The sequence below is a fragment of the Camarhynchus parvulus genome, chromosome 10 (genome assembly GCF_901933205.1).
Source record: "Camarhynchus parvulus chromosome 10, STF_HiC, whole genome shotgun sequence".
Taxonomy (NCBI): domain Eukaryota; kingdom Metazoa; phylum Chordata; class Aves; order Passeriformes; family Thraupidae; genus Camarhynchus; species Camarhynchus parvulus.
In genome coordinates, this window is record NC_044580.1 from 8820373 (window position 1) to 8841825 (window position 21453).

The 21453-nt window shown below is 43.4% G+C and overlaps 1 protein-coding gene across 1 annotated transcript in view; it reads right to left on the reverse strand.

Moving 5' to 3' along the window:
- The window catches only part of TNFAIP8L3 (TNF alpha induced protein 8 like 3), a 44910-nt gene extending 26859 nt beyond the window's left edge, over positions 1-18051 (reverse strand). The window contains exon 1 of the mRNA XM_030955627.1: positions 17911-18051. Coding sequence (XP_030811487.1) covers positions 17911-17962 — 52 coding nt within the window. The 5' untranslated portion in view covers positions 17963-18051. The remainder of the gene's footprint in view (positions 1-17910) is intronic.
- Positions 18052-21453: the final 3402 nt, after the last annotated feature.

The following is a 21453-nucleotide window of genomic DNA, read 5'->3' on the forward strand; positions in this document are numbered from 1 at the left end:
AGTAGAAAAATATTTCCTGCATTATTCCCATGTGATGACTTATGTCTAGCACTAATTCCTCATTTGATGAGAGTTCTACCAAACTAAAGCTGCAAGGTTAGGCCTTGCTTCAGTGTTACACAATAAACAAAAATCTATTTTATTAGTAGCAAATTGGTAGTAGGTAATTATGTTTTTCCTCATAATCTTAATAAGGTATTTTGAGCATTTAAATTGCCTGACTCTGATCTGAAGAGACCTATTTTATGTATTAACCAACTTTATACTGCAAGACAATTCTGTCAATGCTTTTCAAAACTATTGACAGAATTAAAAAATGTCTGACCACTCAAAGTCCAATTAAAAATCAAATTCATTTAATATTTGATGAATCCTTTTATGACTTGCTATGTAGCTCTACTCTGTGATTGCTACTTCCATATGATGATGTCAATAGTGCAGATTTAATTTTTACTCTGGAAGAAATGGAAGATTGGTTTCTGTGATCCTATTTATCTTCAGCTTTTGAACACAGGAATGGCTGAAGTAGAAAACCAAAAAGCAGACTTTGAAGTACCAAAGTAGGACAAAAACTGATGGCTCAAACTCAGACGAGGCAGGTGCCCACATTTTGGATTATGTGTCCGAGGCACACGTGGCACCTGGGAAAGCTGCACTGGGAGGGATGAGCTTGATGCAAGAACTGGGGGTCCCATAGGTCACCCGAGGGGCAAACCCCTACAGGATGCATGTGGCATTCACATTTGCTGGAAAAATCCCTTTGCCCAGGATTTTTCTCCTGGGAAGCTGAGAAGCCTCAGAGAAAAAGGAAAACAGTAGTGATCTGATTTGCCTCTCCTGTGTTTTGCTCCTCTGGAATGTGTTTGGAGATTGTTTACTCACAGGTGATTGTTTCATTGGATTCTGGTGTGAGTTGTTTTCACTCATTGGCCAATCAGGGCTAGGCTGTGTTGGGACTCTTTTCAGAGTCATGAGTTTTCATTCTTATCTTTTTAGTCTTCTGTAAGCTTCCTTTCTGTATTCTTTAGTATAGTTTAGTATAGCATTCTTAAATATAATATAGTATCATAAAATAATAAATTAGCCTTCTGAGAACATGGAGTCAGATTCATCATTCCTTCCTTCACTGGGCACCCCACAAATACAACAGATGCAGAGCTTCAGTGTCTGCACCACCACTGTGCCAGGCAGGGCTCAGCCTGTGATGGCAAATTCACCTGGCACTGAGGGCAGAGCAGGGGTGCCAGGAGGCAATGGGGGCACCTGCCAGCCCTTCTGCACTGGCACCTTCCTGGGACAGAGCCCTGACCCCAGCACGGTGCTGCTGTCCCCCCAGCACCAGGTGCTTCTCATCAGCAGAGCCAGGGCTGCACTGAGCAGCTGCACCTGGGGCTACAAATGTGGGAGAGGCAGGGCAGGGCGTCATTCCTGCAGGGAAGGCTGGGGGAGAAGGTGGCTGTGGAAGGCTGGAACATGGGACACACGACTTGCAAGGTGAGTGAGCAGCTCCTGGCTGCTGCTGGCTCTTTGTCTTCTTGCTTGGGGCTGTTTGTTGTGAGAGATTGCTCTGCTGGTATCACAATGTACTCAGTTGTTGTTTGGGGTTTTGCTGCTGTGAGACACGGTGTGCTGGGCTGGGAGGAGCCCTGCTCCCACTTGGGCACTGCTCTGTCCAACAGTTCTTGGGACCTGCAGGCAAAACCTCTGCGAGAGAGGGTGGCTTTGTCACAGTGCTACAGGTCTGCGCAGGGCAGGGCTTTGTGCTCCTTTTTGCTGCTCTGGCAGCAGGCACAGGTGCAACCTGGGGCTGTCTGCATGGTTGCTGCAGTTTTGTTTCGTTATCTTGTGGAGCTGAGAATGGATATAACTACTTTTATAAGGTTTTAATTGTTTTTGCTGAAAAAAGCTAAATGTAAAAATCTGGCATTACAACTCTTTAGTCATAGATTGATAGTGGTGTGTGGCAGGGCACTTGGCAAAGTTCTGCAAGAACCAAGGAGTCTATTCCCCTGGCACTGTGTGTGGTAACATCTCCACCAGCCAGGCTGACTATGGGTTTAAAGGACACCTCTTAACTCTTGGACTTTAAAAGTAAAGCTAATTTGGCAATGTTTGGAGTTTTGTTTGTTTAGGTTGTATGGTTTTCTTTTTTGTTGTGTTTGGTTTTGGCTTTTTAAAAAAATTTTTGTTGATTGGTTTGTTGCTTTTTTAAAGCAGAGATATTAATTAGTAGTCTGAAACAAAGAGAGGAAACTATTGGATTAATCAGTATAAATAAGTACATTCTCCATGCTCAAGAGGAGTTCACAGAAAGGGTATTTTCTTGTAGTGCAAGTTTACATGGTCCTTGGGAATACTGTTCTGTTATCATTTTAGCTGCTTTCTGTTGAGCTATTTTATTTTCATCTAGAAGAGCAATGAATGTGTATCTCCTTTAATATTCAAATGAATATCATCAAGGCTTGATAAGTTTATTTCTGGTAGCAGCATAGCTGAACATGATACCATGATGCCAATCACTTTGTTATAGCAGTGTTGTTTGTGCATTGCACTTTAGTAACTTTGTTCTGATGTGCTTTTCTTGTACAGCTCAGAGAGACTTTGCAGCTCTCTCCCTGAGAGGAAAAATGACTTTCCCCCTTGTCTTCCCTCTAGGCAATAAAACTTCAGAAAACCTTTTTTTTTCCTCCCCCTCTTTCAGTCTGTTTACATTTTCCAGGGAAAAGTTAGAGCACTATGAAATAAGGACTAAAGCTAACTATAACTCATAGGTTCTAACATTCCTTTTTATTTCTGGTTAAAAATCAGATTCCCAAGACAGATGGTCTGTTTAGTCTATCTTAGGTCACTTCAGGAACAGGTCTACTTTAGTAAGACTCTTTTTTTTCCTGCTATATATAGCTGTGCTATAACAAGATTAAAATAAAAACCCCAGATGTTTAATGTATAAAATGACATTGTCCAGTTTGACAGAAAGTGTGTCTGCTCCTCAGCACCTACACTTGGTATTCATTTGTCTCCTGGCCTCACTGCACTGCTGAGCTCTACATCAATGTATAATCGGTTTGCAGGCTGGGAGTAGATGGTGTCGTTTTAATTAAAATCCATCTTCCTTTTTTTTCCAGCTGTAACTTATGCTTACCAGAAGCACTTTGTGGGTATTAGTCAAGTTGCATCTACAACTACCTGTGGGTGATAAATTTTGCTACTAATGAAGAGGGGGAGGTTTACCATGGGGTGTCAATAGTGGCCATAGGATATGGAGGTATAAATGTTATTGACAGACCACCAGGTACAATCTGTGATGATTTGGCAGCTCTTTTGCTGCCTCCAAAGCCAGCTGGCACAGCAGGTGGCTGCACCTGGCTCCTGCAGGGACATTGGCTCCCAGACAGGTGAGGCCAAGCCAGGCTCCAGGGCAGTGCCTGCTGCAGCAACCAGGGACCAGCAGGACCAGGGGTGATGCTGGCAGGAATCAATCTGGGGAGATGAGAATGGGTTGTGAAACTGATCTGACAGCACAGGGTACACACAAGGGGTGCACCTGATCTCGTGGCTCAAAGCCATCTATGGTTTTTTGGCTGCTGCAGATTGGAGGATAAGGATATTTGAGTATGTTGTTTTTTTTTTTTTTTTATTGTTTTTCAGATCTCTCTTTATGATCCTCTGCAACTGTTTGCATTTACACCTTGGAAAGCAATGCTTGTGTTAAAAATCACCTGCAGTGTCATTAGGTAACTGATCACTGAATGAGGTGCAGCTGGCAGGGGCTGTTTGGCTGATGTTAGGATGGGGCAATCTACACAGCTATTAACTGAAGGAATTATACCCTCCAGAACCATTGGAAGCTTTATCTAAAAGACTATCAGTGTTAAAATGAGATGGAGTTAAGGAATGAGTTTTGGCAAAGTTTATTCTGTGTGCTCACATGGAAAGTGAGTCAGGTTTGGTGTAAAACATGGTTGTTTACATCACTGAGCTAAGCTTTGAACTGCTGTGTATTGTTTCAGTGCCATAGAAACCTGGGGCTGAAGGAAATAAAACTTTAAATGCATCATCTAATCCATTCCTTTCTCTGATAAGGCTAACAGGCTAGCAGAGATAGCTGTCTGATATGTTCCTAAAGACCAAGATTCCCTCTCAGTGGTTATAACTCTGATTTTCCTAAAGTCAGGCTGCATCTCCCTGGCTGCAAACCTGCTGAGTGCCTCTTGTCTCTCCAGCAGACACTGATCCCCCTGTGCATTAACAGGGCTCAGCATTCCTCCAGTATGTGTGACTGTGGAAAATGTTGTCTTGCCATGATTTCATTTCTAGGTTAAATAAACTCATCTTGAGAATTGAGAGAATGAAAATAACATGATCCACTACAGCTGCTTACTAGGAAGTCTTCAACCCGTGTTTCTACAGGCAAGGTGACTCTCAGAGCTCTGTTAATGAAAAGCTGTGTTTTGGCTGGAGCTGACTTTGGAGTTTGTTGTATTTCAGGCCAGGTTTGCTGTATTTCACCTGGCTTTGTAGAATTTGAGGGTTAGTGCCAGGTTACCAGACCCTGTGACCTTTGAACAGGACTTATTGTTTCTTGCACTAAGGCACTGCCTGAGATGAAGCAGCGTTGGGCAGATGGCTTTAAAGCACAAATTCACACCCCAGGAAGCCAGCTTCCTGCAGGGAAGCCTTAACAGACAGGACTGGAAAATGTCCATATTCCTTGGCCTGCACACAAGGGAGCTTGGCAGCAAGCACCTCTCGAGAAGAGGATTGTGTAGGTGGGTTATGTATGTGAAGTCCACGCAAACTCCTTTATGTGCAAGAACTGAAACTTGGGCTGCAAAGCAGGTAGTGGCTCTCTGTGAGGTGGGAGAACTTTTCCCTGTGGCTTACAACAGGTTTCTCATGGAGGGTGGAGTGTTACACCATGGTGTGTGTACAAAGGCCATGCAGGAAAGCCTCTGTCCAATCACTGGATCAGGATCTTTTTTTTGTGCTTGATCCCACCTTGCAAAGACTTGTATCAAAGAATACACCAGCAGTCATCAGCAGGATAATGCTGCCAAACCCCTTCTGGTAAATTCTCTTGGTGAATGGCTTTCCTCATTTCAGAAAGAATATGTTAAAGGGGAAAGCAAAACAAAGTAACACAGGATAGCTTCAAATTCTGGGATCTATTTTGATTTCAAACATATTTTCACTGCCAGAAAGCAAAACAGCTGGAATCAGAAACAAGTGGGAAAATGGAGGGGAAAAATGTGTGCTCCCTTCAGCTCAACTGATAAAAATATGAATTTTCTACTTTTGCTTGTAACATTCCTTTGTCTCATGATATGCAGTAGCACTGTTTATTGAAAATAATAATTTCAATCATCTGATTAATGTGACAAAAAGTCAAATCTGATTAAGATAAAGTAGTGTACAAACTGCAGTCTTTATCACAGCTGAAAGTCCTTATTGAATGCATATATATCTTTCACATTTGAGATGATGTGTGAACTGCAGAAGTGCAGGTTTTTTCTCTGGTAGGGAAGGAAGCCCTCTGATAATACACCTATAAAAGTATCATGAGGGACCATGCCCTGCATTGATATTAGTATTTACATGCTTTTCATAAAACATCTCAGGGTTCTTACTGCACAAGTGTAATGAAAGGCATTCCTCATCTAAAAATAGTGTAGGTAAAACCAGACAAAGACCAGGAATGGGAGGAGAAATAGACACAACTGAAAAACTTGCTTAAGGCTGTCATTAAGATCCTGCTGACAGCCCAGCACTTTTTCCACCAGATTTTGCAAAGTTATCATATGGGAGGTTGCACAAAGAAATTAGCCCAGTATCTTTACAGTGTCCTTAAATTTCCAGTTTTATTTGCTTTGAAATTCAGGGAGGTGTTATTTAACAGAAACCTAAAGGTACAAGGTGTGTTTTGAAAGATACACAGTTTACAGATGCCTTTTACAGTGTACTAAATTGGTTTAATATGAATACAGTGTTATTAGTGCACAAACCTAACTGGGATGTCACACAAAGAAAGGATTCCTGCCACTCTAGTTTTTTTTGGTGGTTTTTTTTTTTTGGTTTTTTTTTTGGTTTTTTTGTGTATGTGTTTTGGGTTCATTTTATGAAGGAAAAACTTATTTGGATATTTTCTTTCCATCTTTTTTCCAAATGAGGATGTGAAAACATGGCAAAACTTTTTAAATGCTGCCATTCTCTGTTACTCTGCATGTCTGTCCCTGAGTACTCTGTTAGAACAGCTCTGAATTACATAAACCCCAAATCAGCAATCCATCTGTTGAAATCTGACACATCCATGCACATCCTGCACTTCCTAAACCCTTTCAGTGCAGCCATCTAACATTTCTTCTGTGATGTCTGCTCTACCTAAATAACTGCTACTGCAGAATCAGAATGGCTCAGGCAGCACTGTCCCAGGATTAGTTTTTATTTGCTGTAGACAAGCTTCTGGTTCCCCTTTGTCATCATGAAAGCTGTGTGTCTGTGAGCCCAAGTGAAAGTAACTTTACCAATTTTGTGTGTTTGTGTCCATATTAACTCCTTTGTGGTGTGTCTGCTGAAAAGGAAAGAGAGAAGGAAAAAATGAAGTAAGAGCATCTGGACCAACTCCTACCACAATCCAGGTCTGCCACCCTCAAGGGCTGAGTAGCAGTTGCAGAAGGTCTGCATGCAGGATTCTCCCCTCAGCAGCAGCAGCGTGACTCCCTAGGGGTGCAGTTTCCTGGCCATGGTGTGCCTGGGGCAGCTCAGGAGGGCAGGGACTGCTCTGTCCCCACTGGCTCTGCAGTTCTGATGGCACAATCATGCCCTGTGACATTCTTTCTTCCCCAGAGCTGTTATTCCACACTATACATCTCAAGAGTTGTGGAGGCTACACCTTCTCTGGCTTATTCAGGTTGTGACATGTATTAAAAATATTTAGAACTCTGTGTTACCTACTGATGTGTGTGCAGCTCCCATTGATGGTAACAGGGAATGATGATTAGCAGAGTGAAAAATGTGAGCCAGCAGGATAAATGACTTCCACTCTGCACAACACTGCTCTCTTTACTAGGTGTTTCTGATGTTCTGTATGTTCCTGTGCAGGAAATTGCTTTTTTATTGTTTGTCCTCCTGCCTCCCTGGGGATGGTGCTAACAAACCTCCTGAAGTCTGTGACTTGAAAGTCGTCAGATTTCCTTCTATAAATAGCATTTCCTTACTTAGGGAAAATCTTTTTTGTCCACTTCACATATGTATAAAAAAGCTGAGTTATATTCAATCACATGCTGTTTGTATAACAAATGTTTTCAACTCAAAAAATGCTAGACCAAGGCAAGCTTCAAACCAAATCAATTCAAGTAGATAGCTGTAAAACTTCTTCAGCAACAAAATTACTGTGAGCTTTATGATCTCATATGTATTTTTATCACTTTATCATAGTAAAGAAACCACATTGCTTTAAAAGCAAGCTAAGTACTTATTTAAAGATTTGTTTTCAATCTCTTTAATGGCATGTGAGCAAAGTTTGTATTTTAGTCAGTGATGAAGTGACTAAGCATAGGCCTTAACTGTCTCTAAAATAATGCCCATAAGAAGTGTAACCACTGCCTTAATGCCTGAAAAAGAGAGGAAAGAAGGGAAGTATTCCAGAATTGGTTGTTTAACATAATGGCATGCATGCTATCTGAATTCCATCAGAGGAGGCTATGAGGAAAAAGGAATTATAAATATAGAAAAGCTTCTTCAGTGACAAGTATATAATTATTTTTTAAACAACCCCTTGCAGTCTGCCTGGGTTATTTGCTATGTCTAGTCATCCTTTATTTCAGTGCTCAGCCAGAGGTGTTCCACGTGCACACTTCTGCTTGTCATTGACTGCTGCAACTTCAAGGAAATTAAATTCTGTTATACCAAAATATGGAGAGCACTGAATAATCTCTCCCCCACCATCACCCTAAATTCTCTTCCTACATGTCACGTGTCTGTTCTTTAATACTACTCAGCTGTTGCTAAGGCACCGCTTCCCTCACCGGGTTCTGGAAGGTAAATACAGAGCTCAGACAGAGCAGGGCACCTGTGCCCACCCTGCAGCCATGGATGGCAAAGGCACACACAGCCCTGGGCAATCTGAAACAGATCCTGGCTGTGCCAGGCCATGGGGAGGGGCAGAGCTGTGCCCTCCCTGTCTGCCAGGCAGGGCTGTGTCCCTCTCTGGTCACTCACGGGGTGCTGCTGACCCAGGACATGTGGGGACACGGCTTGGACAGAGCCAGCAGCCCAGAGAGAGAGGCTGTGCTGGAAATGGGGATCCTGGCTCTGGGAACCTTGTTTCTCTTCCCCAGTGATGGGAGATGAAACCTGAGTGTCAGGGTGGCTGCTGACCCTCCAAAGGGCAGGATGGGCTCAGTTTTAGATTGATTCAGCTCAGGGCAGTCAGTAGCAGAGTGGAAGGGTGGATGTGGCACTGTGCTGGTGTTCTGGTGAGGCTGTACCCACTTGGCAATCCCTGTGCTTCAGCCCTTTCTCTGAAGCCTCCCCCAGTGCATTCCTGTGCTCTCAACCCTGTCTTATTGGCAGAAGAAAATCCAAATAGACATTCTTGTCCCAAGTGAAGATGAGTTTAGTTTACAGAAGCATATTTTGCCTTCATTGCCTTTTAAACAGCTGTTTAAAGCTTCTGATTGCTTTCTAGAGGCAATTTCTGTGCATTCTCTTCTAATATTTTTTAAAATGAAAGTATGTTGTTGCTACCTTGTGTGAGGGAGATCTGCATGCTGTGATTCAATACAAAACTCTGTAAAATGTCAAGGCTCTGGTTTCCTTTATTCCTGGTAGTTAAGCTCTACCAGTAGAAAACAGTGTCCTCCTCTGACCTTGTTTGATCAGCGACAGTCACAGGCTGCTGTGTCTGGTGACAGGTGCAATTCTCCCCTGGACCTGCTATTCAAGGCCAAAGATTTGAACTTATAGGGTTGAGGATGTACTGTTTCTTCAAGGAGTTGTTTGTTCAGGAAAGCATTCTGGAAATAGCTGGGAAGCCCTTGTTATCTGTGAAGATGCTATTGTGTTCTCACTTTCTGGAAAATATTGCAGCTACCTGTTTCAGTATTTCAGAATCAAATTAACTTCCCTGATCCCACTTGGTAGCCCACTGTCTGTATTTTTTGTTTGCCAGAAGAGGCATGTTAGCTCCTGTTTCCAGAACCTTTAATTACAATGCCAAGTCAATATCTTACTTCCATCAATTTTCCCTTTCTTGAAATACAACCTAACAGCATTTACTCCCTTTTCTTAGTGGTAGAAATCATAAATCCAAGAGCATTTGAGAAGAAATGAGTTAGGGAAGAAAAATCAGATCAATACTGGAAGAACTTGAGGAGAACAGTGTATTGTCTGGGGCACAGAGAAGTGAGAGATCAATTGAGCGCTAGGAAGATGTGGGTATCTGCAGAACGGACACAAATTGTTAGTGTAAGATATGAGGATGGATAGGAAAAGAGAGAATTTAAAAGTATTCTAGAGGTTAGAAAATGGAGAATATAGCCAAAATGTGGGTGCCTGCCTTCCTGCAAGGGCCTTAGCCTCTTCGGTGGCAGGGGCAGTCCAAGCAAGGTGCAAGGAAACTTCACACCTTCCTTGCCCTGTCCATGTGCCTTTTCTTAAAGCAGGAGGAGTTTCTGCCTGTCCTCCCTCACTGCTCCTGATGGAGTGCAAACATCCATTTATCCCAGCACAAGTATGTGGCAACACAACTCTGAAAGTGGCTATTTTCTGTCTGCCCCAAACTTCCTAGGTTTTCAAACTCCTAGCACAGAGTAGAATCAACAAGTTTAAGAGAAAGTTGTGCAGAAGTGAACGACAGCAACTAGTTAAGAGCCCTAGCTCACAGTTTGGCTTCAGAACTACAGGAGATATCCAGGTCTGGAGGACAAACAGATGCCAGCTGATTAACTACTAAGTATTGGGACTGCTTTAAAGCCTCTGGCATCTGATTTAATCCAAACTACGAAGTTAAATCGTGGAAATGTGGAAAACATTGGTATTCATCTGTCCTTGAGACAATTTGTTCTTGGCTTTCCATCAGTTCTGTATGATTTCTGTAAAGGGAAGTGCTCTACAGAGAAATGCCAGTGGTGACTGTTTTGGATGAGTGTACAGGTCTGGGGGTTTGGGGTGGTTGTTTTTGTTTCTTGCTGTTGCTTTTGCATTTGGTTGTGGGTTTTTGATCTGGGGGAGAGGAATGGACAGGGCTGCAGGCAGGAGTAAACTCTCTTGGGGCTATATCTGCCCCAAGGATGGAAGGTGTTACATCCTTCTTATGCAGGATAATCTGACCTTTAAGAACTGGTATAGAAATAGACTCTTAAAAACAAATGCAGGTAAGAGAGAAGCCAGAGAAACCTCAGCTGAGGTGAGGCTAGATTCATACTCCAGAAATTTCTGATACAGGTGAGGTTTTAATCACTGAACAGAAACTTCTCTCAGGTATATAGACCCTGGTGTATTTAAAGAGCATTGATCAGTCCAAGGGGGTAAGAAGGGGACACACTGGCACTGTATAAAATTTGTGAAGTGGTTTTTACATATACTTAAGCTTGCACATTTTTATCCCATTCTTAAACCTGTAATTCCAGTCAATATTTTCCTCACCAATTCTTTATCACTTTCTAATTAATCCAGTAGCTGTGCATCGTAATGACTGTACTGATTACTTTTGTATCTACTAGTAAACATTCTTCCTAACAGTGGAGATGATTAATAATGTATAAAAATAGTGAGGTACCAACTATAACTTGCTTTGAAGTCAACATGAAGGTCATTCTTGATACCTTTAGCCTACTTCCTTCTCACTTCTGGGAGTCAGAGGGAAATGATGCACAAAAACACAAAGCTAAAATTAAATGCAAGTAAACAAAAGCTGCAGATATTCACCTGGCATAACACTATATGGCACAGAGCTTTTGTTGAAAAAAATAATCTGAAAGATAGTTATCTTAATTAAAAAAACTAAAAATACCCCTGACTTGAAAAGTCTAAGAAACCTGTATTTGTTTGATCTGCATCTGTCAGTGATTTGACCATGTAACCTATAGGCTCTAAAAGTAAATGGAAAATTATTTGGAAAGGAAGCACTAACACAATAATAGTGTTAATGTGTTTCTTCAAAGAGAGGATTTAGTTTTTCCTGCAACACAAACTGCTTGGATAAGCAAAGTTAATGCCAGGAATGAGATGGTGATAAGCGAGATATTATGCTAACTTTTACTATTAGTGTTTCAGAAGATTGCCTTTCATGTTAAACTAGCACTAGTAAGAAGACCTAGGAGAATGGTGAAGTGTTTGTTTCATAGATGGCACAATCTTCCTGCCCTATTTTGTGTTGTTGTATAAACAGATGTCAGCCAAAACCTACACCTGTACAGAGGGACTGGTCAGCCTGTTCCTCGGCAGAAAGGTTGAACAGAGCCAACTGCTCAAACCTGACATAAACCAGCATCTGTACCAAGGAGGGATTGGTGACCCCTGAAAAGACATCCAAGTGACTCTTGCTCTTTCCCAGCCTCTTTTGTTAAAGATATCTGCCTTAAAGAGCAGAAAAACTCACTGGCTACCAGCCCATGTCTGAGCTCAGCTCCTCAAGATGATGTTTGAGGCTTGGCTATAAAGCTGTAGTTATTGCAGCAAGTCTCAGCCTCCCATGAATCTCCTCCAGCTGCACTTGTCAGCCCATGAAATGACCTCCCATAATGTAACTGGCAAAGAGATTTCTGCAGGCAAACAGCAATAACACACTTTTAATTGGGCAAGGCTCCAAAGCCGGGTCTGAGCCCAGGGACCCCTGAGCAGCCTGGACAGCCCTGAGCAGGCACCAGAGGCCACAGTAGGAGAGAAGAACCTGTGCAGCCTGCTCTGACCACAGGCTCTCTGTCTGTCTGTAAATACACCAGCACAGACCCTTTTGTCCATGCATTGTCCTGCCATCTGGATACAGGCTGAATTCTTTCCCACACTCCAAATGTTGTTTAATTCATACTGGCCACTGTTATCCTCTGTCTCATGCCAGGACATTTAGTGGGAGGCTATCTAGCATGGGCTGACACATTGCCAGGAAGAGTATTAATAGATAAACAGTTTAGAGGATTGTGTACCACTGCTTGGGCTCACAGCCAGGTCCTGCTTAGTTTACCAGATAAAACAGTGAGGTCTCAAAGTTACAGGGTTCTCCTGCCTTGCTGGGAGGGCCTGTCAGCCTAAGGCTGATGCTGTGTGTAGGATGCAATGCCAAAGGTGTGTCAGAGTTTTCAGGAAAACTCTCTCATGTGTCTGGCACACTGTTGTCCTTTTTACCTGGGATTTATAGCTTGATTGCTCTGTCACCAGCTAAATAAGGTGACACACTCTTCCCACCATGACTTTTTAGTCTTTGCTGTAGAGGAGATCAAAGGCTAAAAGATTTATTTCCTCAAAGGGGAAGTGTGAGTTTTTTGAGGCAGTGCACTCGTTGCTTTGTACAGGTCACTCCTTACTGCCAAAATATCACTTTAAATAGAACTCAGTCTCATCCCAGACCTTTGGCAAGGCAGACAGGAATGGCCAATAATTGCTGTGTGGCAGCAATTGCTTCTTATTCCTACTTATGAGTTTAATATGCCATCATAAATTCCTTGTCCATACCCACATATTAGAGATTGGAGGCTTCCTGCTCACTGGCTGCTAGCAGCACCAACATTTCAGGTGGGGGAACAGCTTGGTCATGATCTTGCAAAGCAGGTGAGCTTGGGCTTCCATCCATTTCTTCATGAAGTTCATATTTCCACTCGGTTTTAAGAACAGAACTCTGAACAAATTGACTTGTTCAAGTTAATTACTGTTTGTCCAAGGTGTCTAGTCAAATTGATGAAAGTGGAATTATTCATGGTCTTTCCTATCCTTACAGTGTGATTAGAATTTTTTCCTTTTAAAGTTTTTACTCTTTTTTTTTTTCCCCTGCTGGACATGACTCCCTGACTGGCAGCTGCTGTGCTAATGAGGGCTCTGTATGCAGATCAGCAGCCCAGGTGATTCCTGGAGGGAACACTGAAAGAAAAAATTCACCCAGCCAGGCTCTTGGCTCACATCCTTGCCCTGGCTGCTGCTGCCTACTCATCCCAAAGCATCTCTTGCCCACTCTCTTGGCAGACAGAGCTGGACCTGCCTCAGTGTGCAGTGTGATGCAGAAGCCCTGTAACAGGCACAGGTCCCATGGCATGTTAGCTCATGTCTGCTGTCTGTCCAGCTCTTTTTTAATTAGCTTTGTTTTCCTTGGTTGTCCAGCAGAAAGCAAAGGGAGAGCCTTTATTAGATAGTTGCTAGAAAGAACTTCATAAAAATTCTTTGCTTTTAAAATATTTTTCTAGTTTTCATATGTAGAACATGTTATCTATTATTTCTTCTGGCTTGTCTGAAGTATAATAAATATTATTGTTTATCTTTGGAACATTCTACATAGAATCAAAACAAGGCTTTGGTAAACCAAACCCCTCCTCCTTCACACAAGTATTCCTTGGGGCAAAGACTCTATTTTTCAAATGTGTGTGTGATACTGCAAAAGGTTAAACAAGGCTTACTTGCACTATACATCACATAAGTCTGTTACTGATGCCTCAAATAATAAATCTTAAATGTCCTCATTACACTTTCTAATTCATTTTGTATTTACAAGAATATATTAACTCTTGAATGACATTAAATCTGTAAAGCAGTGATTAAAATATATAACAGGCTTCAAAGATTAACATCCCAGAACTAGAGACAGTTCACATAACATGATAAGTAATTTGCAGAAAAAATTACTTGCTAAGCATTGCAAATCAAATAATAGTACAGCTCTAGAAAAATTATTCATGTCTGTAGAAGTCGTTTTACATCAGTAAATAATGTTTAAATCTGTTGGGTTTTTTACCAAGTATATATTTATTGTCCAGGGGAAAGCTCAGATAATTTATCAAATAATTTTAAATGCATGACCATTTTTTGTGCTAAGAGTTCCAGGGTAAGATCTTGGCTCTGTTGAAGATATACTGAAGTCATAATCAGGCTCCCACTGCCCTTATGGATACAAGTCTGGTGATAAGGTCACCTTCATCTTGTTAACCTTGCCATTATACAAAGCTGTAGGCTTCACACTGTCAATTCTAAAAAACCCTCAAAAACCCAAACCCCTGCCACCAATTTAGAGCTCTTCTTGGGTACAAGCTGCTCTTTTCTAGGCCAAACATCTTTTGACTTCTGGGGAAGGGACCAGCAACAGTTTGTTCTCCACAGAATGTTAAACTCCATGAGGATAATCTGCATTGTTTCAGAGCCCATACAGGCAATTTAGCCTCTGGTTATCTTATGTTACTACTGTAACATAACAGCTCCATCAAAACAAACATGAAAATCCATGCTGTGACTTAGTGTCTTGTATAAAGGCTTAAATGAGTACACATAAAAGCTACATGGCCAAATTCCTGCCTGTTTCAGCCAGAGAACCTAGGACAAGGCACACCAAATGAAGGTCTCACACCTTTATTCTCCTATATGCAGAATTTCCAAACCCACTGCGAAATCATTTCTGTTGGTGATGACCTGAATTTCTGTGAAATGTTACTCTGAAAGATGACATGGAGGATCATTCTTTCATGTGGCAGGATGACTATGAAAGAGCTGAGGGAAAGGAGACCATTACTCTATTGAAAAGGGCTTTTTTGAAACCCAACCTCTCAATAGGTGGACATTAAAAAGTGAGAACAGTGTTCTATTTTAAGATTACCTGTTCAGTTCTCAAAACCTCTTCTGTAGGACAAGAAAAAGAATGTGACTAGTCACCCCTGCAGTAAAACTAGAAATTTCATTAGCTAGTAAGCATGTACCTTTTCTTCTTTTGCACCACAATACATGATTTTTTTCAGAATCATGAAGACCTGTTTAATGTTCTTAATAGGAGCCTGTCTCATGAGTAACCATTTTTGAAAACCAAAGCTTTTTGACCCCACAGACACCTCAAGTGCAGAGCAGTAATAGATGGGTGTGGGAGGCTTGTGGGAGCCAAGGCTGTAGAGCTGGATGTTGTTAGAGGTGTGGTGGTTTTTCTGTTTGTTTGCTTTAAAGTACAGATGACATCTTGCACTGCTCGTGCATAAGGAGCTTTTTGTTTGCACCATATGAATATGAAGATGCTATTGTGACAACATGTTCAGAATAAATACAGAAAAAATATTTCTGCTTCCTTGAGACTCAAGTTTGAAGAGGGCTATTAAAGCAAAGAGGCTGCTGGGATCTTGGAGCAAGGCTCCAGCTGGTTCTTGGAAGCCACGAGTGTATGGCAGATGGTGGGGGGCACTAGGTATCCCCCTGCCCACCCCTGTGAGCCCAGGAATGGCAAGGGTGCCCTCACTGGGACAGGACAAAGGGCTGGGAGAGCACTGCACGAGCAGTGCAGCCCCTGAAATGGGCTGTGCTTGAAACATCTGTGTTGCATCAGCGTGGTGGAGCCCTGGAGATAAAGCACACGGCATCCCTGGGGGCTCAGACATCGGCCAGGCTCAGCAGCGCCTGCAGGGAGCTCGAGCTGTGCCAGCTGAAGCCTGGGCAAGTGTGAGGACTGGTAATGAGGAGAGCAAGCTGAACATGGGGCTGCTGTCAGTTTCACTGCAAAATTCTAGCTGTACTAAAATCAGTGTCCAAAATCAAGCCATCAGCAGGACTTCATCCCAAACTGTCCTCCAAGACACTGTGCTTGCCCTGCGAGCTGTGGGGTGGGCAAGGGGGTGGCTGAGCCCCTCAGCTGCTGTGCCTGCAGCAGTGACTGACAGCCTGACTGAACACCCACGTACAGAGAGAGGCTGCACTACACATATGGCAGAGAACAGAAAAAACACCAAGGAAAGCTAGCAAAAATATCTATTTTTCAGAAGATGGTGGGGGATACAAAGAGCATGTAATTCTTTAGTGCAGGAGAAAAAAATTGCAGCTGGGTAAGACAAAACATCCAAGTTTTCTCTCTATTCTGATTTTTTCTCTACTGCATAGGCATCTGCCATGTATGGCCAAAATACCAGACTTTTCTTCTCTTAAATAGAACAAAGAAGGAATAGAAAAGAGGAAAGGAGACTGATGAACATCAACTCTTGGCAGCTAGCAAGTGATGACATGAAAACCACTTATGGCAATCTCTGAGCATAGTTATTTTAAATTTCTTTAAAAGAAATTCCTATTCAGAACAGGAGTGAATTTTTGGCAGGAGCTCTATTATATTAATTTGTCTATAAAGTAATGTTTGTAACTTGCTCTTTGTGCATGGCTTGGAAGATTTGTTTGGATGTAAAATTATAGCTGTTGGTGGTCTTTGCAAGTAAGCTCAGCCTAACAGAGCTCTGTGACTATAAGGAGCTCTGTGACCTGTTGCTGGTCGTGTTTAATTCTCTAGATCTCAAGTAAGAAATTACAAAGCAAGATATCAGGGATAACTAGCCCTATATTTAAAACAGAATTAGATTTCAGATCATGCTATGAAATGTTCTGCTGGGAGACCAGAAAACACATTTATCTTATGACTTCCTACTGTTGTTTATCACTGCTGTATTAATAGGACAGGTGAACTATTAAAAAAAAAAGCTTTTCTGCCTTTGTAGTTAGAATATTGGTGTTCAAATCCTTCCTTTTGGGGATGCAGGAGGGTGTTAGCTGGCATGAGGTACACGTCCAAACTGGACTGGTTATGGTGAAAAGATATTTCTCAAAGATCTAATAACATAACATGGCAAGTTTCTATTTGGATTTATTATGATCACTGGCAGTATTTCAGGCATCATTCCAATAGCACTTGCATCTGATGCCAGTTAAATGGCTTCAGAGAAGGATGTCTATGACTTTCTCTGTGGGAAGCTGGAGGTCAAACAGGTTCCTTCTGCACCTGGTGTCAGTGACAGCTCAGCATCTGTCAGGTGCCAGCCGTGTGTGTGACACCCCTGCAGCCCTGTCCTGTCGGTGTGTGTGTGACAACCCTGCAGCCCTGTCCTGTCTGTGTGACAGCCCTGCTGCCCCGCGCTGTGTGTGACAGCCCTGCAGCCCGCTCTGCTGCGGGCAGGGTGACACCCCCGCTGCCCCAAGGCTCGGGCACCCAGAGCTGTGGCCGGGAGGTGACAGCGCATCTCTGGGCCACGCGCTGTGGCGGCAGAGCGAACCTACCTCTGTGTGTTTCACACGAGTTTGTTGTCCCCGTTTTTACCATGCGGGCAGGATGGCCTTTGCCTACGGCGCATCACCCATCGCTTGTTTCGCGTAAGACACAAGAACGCGAAGGTTTGGAAAGGGCAGGAGAGGTTTTTAATTTTTTTTCCTTCTGTCTCATCCAAGAACTATGCGGGTTGCAGCAACCAGACAGCATGGTTCCTGTGACAAGTTAAGACTTGAAAACAAAAGCCCAGCATGCCGGGGGCTCGGCTCCGGACGGGGGCGTCCCCCCTTCGGTACGCGCGGTGCTCCCGGAGCCACAGCGGAATAGCCGCGACCAAACCCCCGAAAACTTTGCAGCTCCTGGGTGTAAAGCATCAGCTAGCGGCAGCACTGCTATTTAATCAGCTGTCAGGGCACAGCCCCTGGGGCAGCTCTCCCGCACCCGGGCACAGCGCAGCCCCGAGCCCGCGGTCCGTGCCCGAGAGCCGCGGCAGCCGGACCGGGGGCGATGCTGGGCTCCGCCGGGGCTGCGGCAGCGGGGATGGCGCTGCCCTGAGCCCCCTCAGGCACAGGGACCCGAGAGCAGCGGGGATGGCGCTGCCCTGAGCCCTCAGCCTGGCAGCGCTGCCCGGAGCCGCCTCAGGCACAGGGACCCGAGAGCAGCGCGCGGGAAGGGACCCGGAGCCCGCTCCCGTCCGCCGCGCAGCCGGCGCTTACCTGCGGGCGAGACCAGCTCGCCTTCGCTGAGCTCCGCCGAGTCCGAGTCCATGCTGCAGGAGCCGGGGGCAGCCGGGGCCGCTGGCAGGCAGGAGCAGTGCCCGGAGCGGCGGAGCGCTGCCCGCTCCCTCCCTGCGCTCGCCGCCGCCGCAGCGGCCGCCCCGCCGAGCGCCATTGGCTGCGGGCGGAGCGGGGCCGGGCGGGCGCGCCCGGGGCGGAGGCAGCGGGGGCGCGGCCGGGGAGCGGCTCCGGCCCCGCGTCCGACGTGAGTCGGGCTGCACGGCCCGGGGCAGCTCCGCGGGCAGCGCTGCCGAGCGCAAAAATACCGAAATGACCGTCCTGTACATTGCCATCGCGTCTCCCGTCTGTCTTTTCCATCACTCTTCTTGTGGGCTGATGAGCTTCAGTCGCCTTGTCTCTTTTCCCTGGTTCTGTCTCCTTTACGATAAGTCCTCAAAAATTAGAGAAGAAGCCAATGGGGAAGTGCCTGTTCTTGTTGGATATTAATGTCCAGAAGAATAATGAAAGTCTGAATTCTGTTCCTTCCTGGTTATGTTTTTTTGAGGTAGACAGTGCAATACCTGGTAAATGGCCATGTCATTAGATTATTTTGAAGTGAAAACTGATACAAGTTAGATTCTGCAGGCTTTGCTTCTGTCATACAAGCTACTGCAGTCATGAGCCATCCCTTAATTCAGAGGGTTGAGGTCACTTGTTCAGCTCTGAGGTTAGTCAGATCTTACCCTTTGCTTTTATTCATTTCTAGCTTTTCTGTTGTAGACCAAATCTGACTCAAATTCTAGCACAAAGATCTCAGGAAAGTAGTAGTAAAAAGTACTTTTCTAACTGAGAACCAAACACCATCCTAAAACAGGCCTTCGAGATCTAATGGATCCATGGATGTGTCACATCCTAAAAGCTGCCTGAGGCCTTCAACACTTACCTGCAGCATCCCGCAACCTCTAGCCAGAGGTTTATGCCTGTAGCTGTAGACCACTAAAGGTGTAGCTTTAGTCTGGAATTCTCTCCCCAAAACCATACACCCTTGTTGCTGGAAAAAGCCACATCTGGATGCTGCTTTCAGGCTGCATGTAGAAAATTATCTATTGCATCAGATCAAGCTTGACACTCTTGACAAGTGTGAAGACTTTTTCTTAACATATAGCAAGAGATTTAAAAAATAGTATTTCTTTTAACTCGAAGGGCTCTGTCAAATTCTTTCCAGGGATGGCTTATCTTGTGCAATGCTACAATACTAAAAATGAAGCCCATTTTATGTTCTAAGGTTGCTTCCCTGCCTTCAAATCAGGTTGAGCCTGAAGAGACAAAAGACCTCAAACTTTCTGACCCTGGAATGCCCCCATTGCTATGGTCAGTTTAGACACAAAAACCTTCAATCTTGGCAATGAAAAGTTAGTTCTCAAGTAATTTGGGACATTGCTGTCATAACCTCAGCCCATACTGTTAAGACTCTAATGGGTTTTATTCCATGAAAACAAATTCTGACTTTTGTTTGTAGGTGTTTTCATTAAGTTTAAAATGACATTCTAAATACTGCTGAATATAATTTCATGAATTAGTATCATTAGAAACATCTAAACTACAGTGATTCTAGGATTCTGTTGTGAAAAGCCAATGAAAAATTTGACTGCAGAATGTGTGGGGAATCTACAGTCGTGATATAAACAACGTAGCAACAGAAACAACATAGCAACAGAAAAGTCCCAATATTATATTACAGAAATAATCCCAGAAGCCACACCAAGCACAAAATCTGAGACCTGAAAGGATTTAGTCTCTCTCTCATTTTTTTTTATTGTCATTCTTGTTTGCATTTGTGATTGTCAGAAGCAACCCAAATCACCTCCCCAAAAAGCACAGTTTAGTAGGAAGAGCAAGTTTGTATTTGGGTACAATTAATTAATTGTGTGGACTGTCTTCACTTGCTAGAAACTAATGATTATTTCTAACCTGGACAAATTCTGACTATTTAAAGGCAATGGCTGTAATCAGATAAGCAGAGGAAGTTGGTGGTTTTTTGAAGGGATGTGCCCAGTTCTGTCAGTGGCAAAGGGGGCTGCCTCTGCAGTGAATTTTGGGTCATGCGTGGGGCTCATACAATGCAGCTGTGGATGCCTTTCCAAGGTGTGCTCCAGGCACTGGCCTGACCCTATTTTCTGTGTGGGATTTTTTCTTTTCTGAGTGTGGAATTAAGTGTTAAGGTCTTGAATAGTCCTGCTTCTCTGCTACTGATCATAGTTCAGTCAGTAGAAGGAAAAGTTATTTTTCATGATCCTCTCAAAGATGGAAGTCTTAGCATGGAATACTTAGAAAAAAAAATATCCAAGCCCCACTTATTTTAATGCCTGTCAGTTTTTTATCCTTGTATAAGTGCACTAATAAATATAATGATGGAAATGGTATAACTCAATCAGTATTGTATTGCGTCATGCTTGCCATACATACGTTGGGTATTCTCATTACTCTGCTGTAGTTACTTGCTACTTGACAGTAAATTCTGCCTCGAGATTACTTTCCCTTTTTATTACTGCTAACCATAAAGCAGTTAGAAAAGTTTTCAGCTGTAACAGAATGAGCATATTGTTTCATTTCAAAGCATATGGTTAGAATTCAGGGGTTTTTTTCCTCTCAGTGTTCTCTGCCCAGCACAGTCCCGCACTTGGTTTAACATGTGACCTGGAAAATTCCATATGCTTAGAGCTCTGAACTTCATAGTTTCCACTCCATACAATGCTGGTGCAGAGAAAAGCACAAGAAGTTTATTAACAGCAAATATGCACATATCTAGATGCCTGTTAAATGAATCTCCACATGGAGAAAGCTGGCATTTCGTGATTTATTTTTTGCATTTGGTACAAATAGTGCAATTACATATTCATTGTTACAAACTGAATCTTTCTGACTGTAGCTCTGCAACTGCTTCCTTTATTCCTTCATAAAGACTGGGATGTTTAGAATCTGGAAATTTTTTTTCTCAGGGGCCAGTTAATATATTTGTCTATAAATCTCTACCAATAGGATGTAGCAGGGGAGCCAGTCACATTGGAGCTGCCCCATGTAATCCCAGTTATATGATGCTACATCTCTGTGTGGCTCCTCCATTCACATTTCAGCTGCATCTGGTCTTGATCTTCATTCCATATGGAACTTAGCTGAAACTCTCCTCTGCCCACTCATTGTGTGAGTGCTGGAGATGTGCCTATGACAGCTTTTAGGACTCATGCTTTTGCAGTGTTCTATTGGCAACTCACACTTGCCATGCTCACACAAATACAATTTCATTGTATTCTAAATGCCTAGGGTGCCCAGCTACCCTTCCATCCATGTCTTACATTTATCCTTACAGGCCTGCTGAGAAATCAAGATAGTAGTATTTTTCTTTTTTAGAGGGAAATGAGCTACTGAGAAGCTGTGTTTAAAGTCAAATATAGAGCACAGACTTTCACCTGAATCCCATGAGCTGTACCTGAACTGTCCATTTATCCATTTCTGCTGAATGAAAAGCTGGTAAGCTGCCTCTGG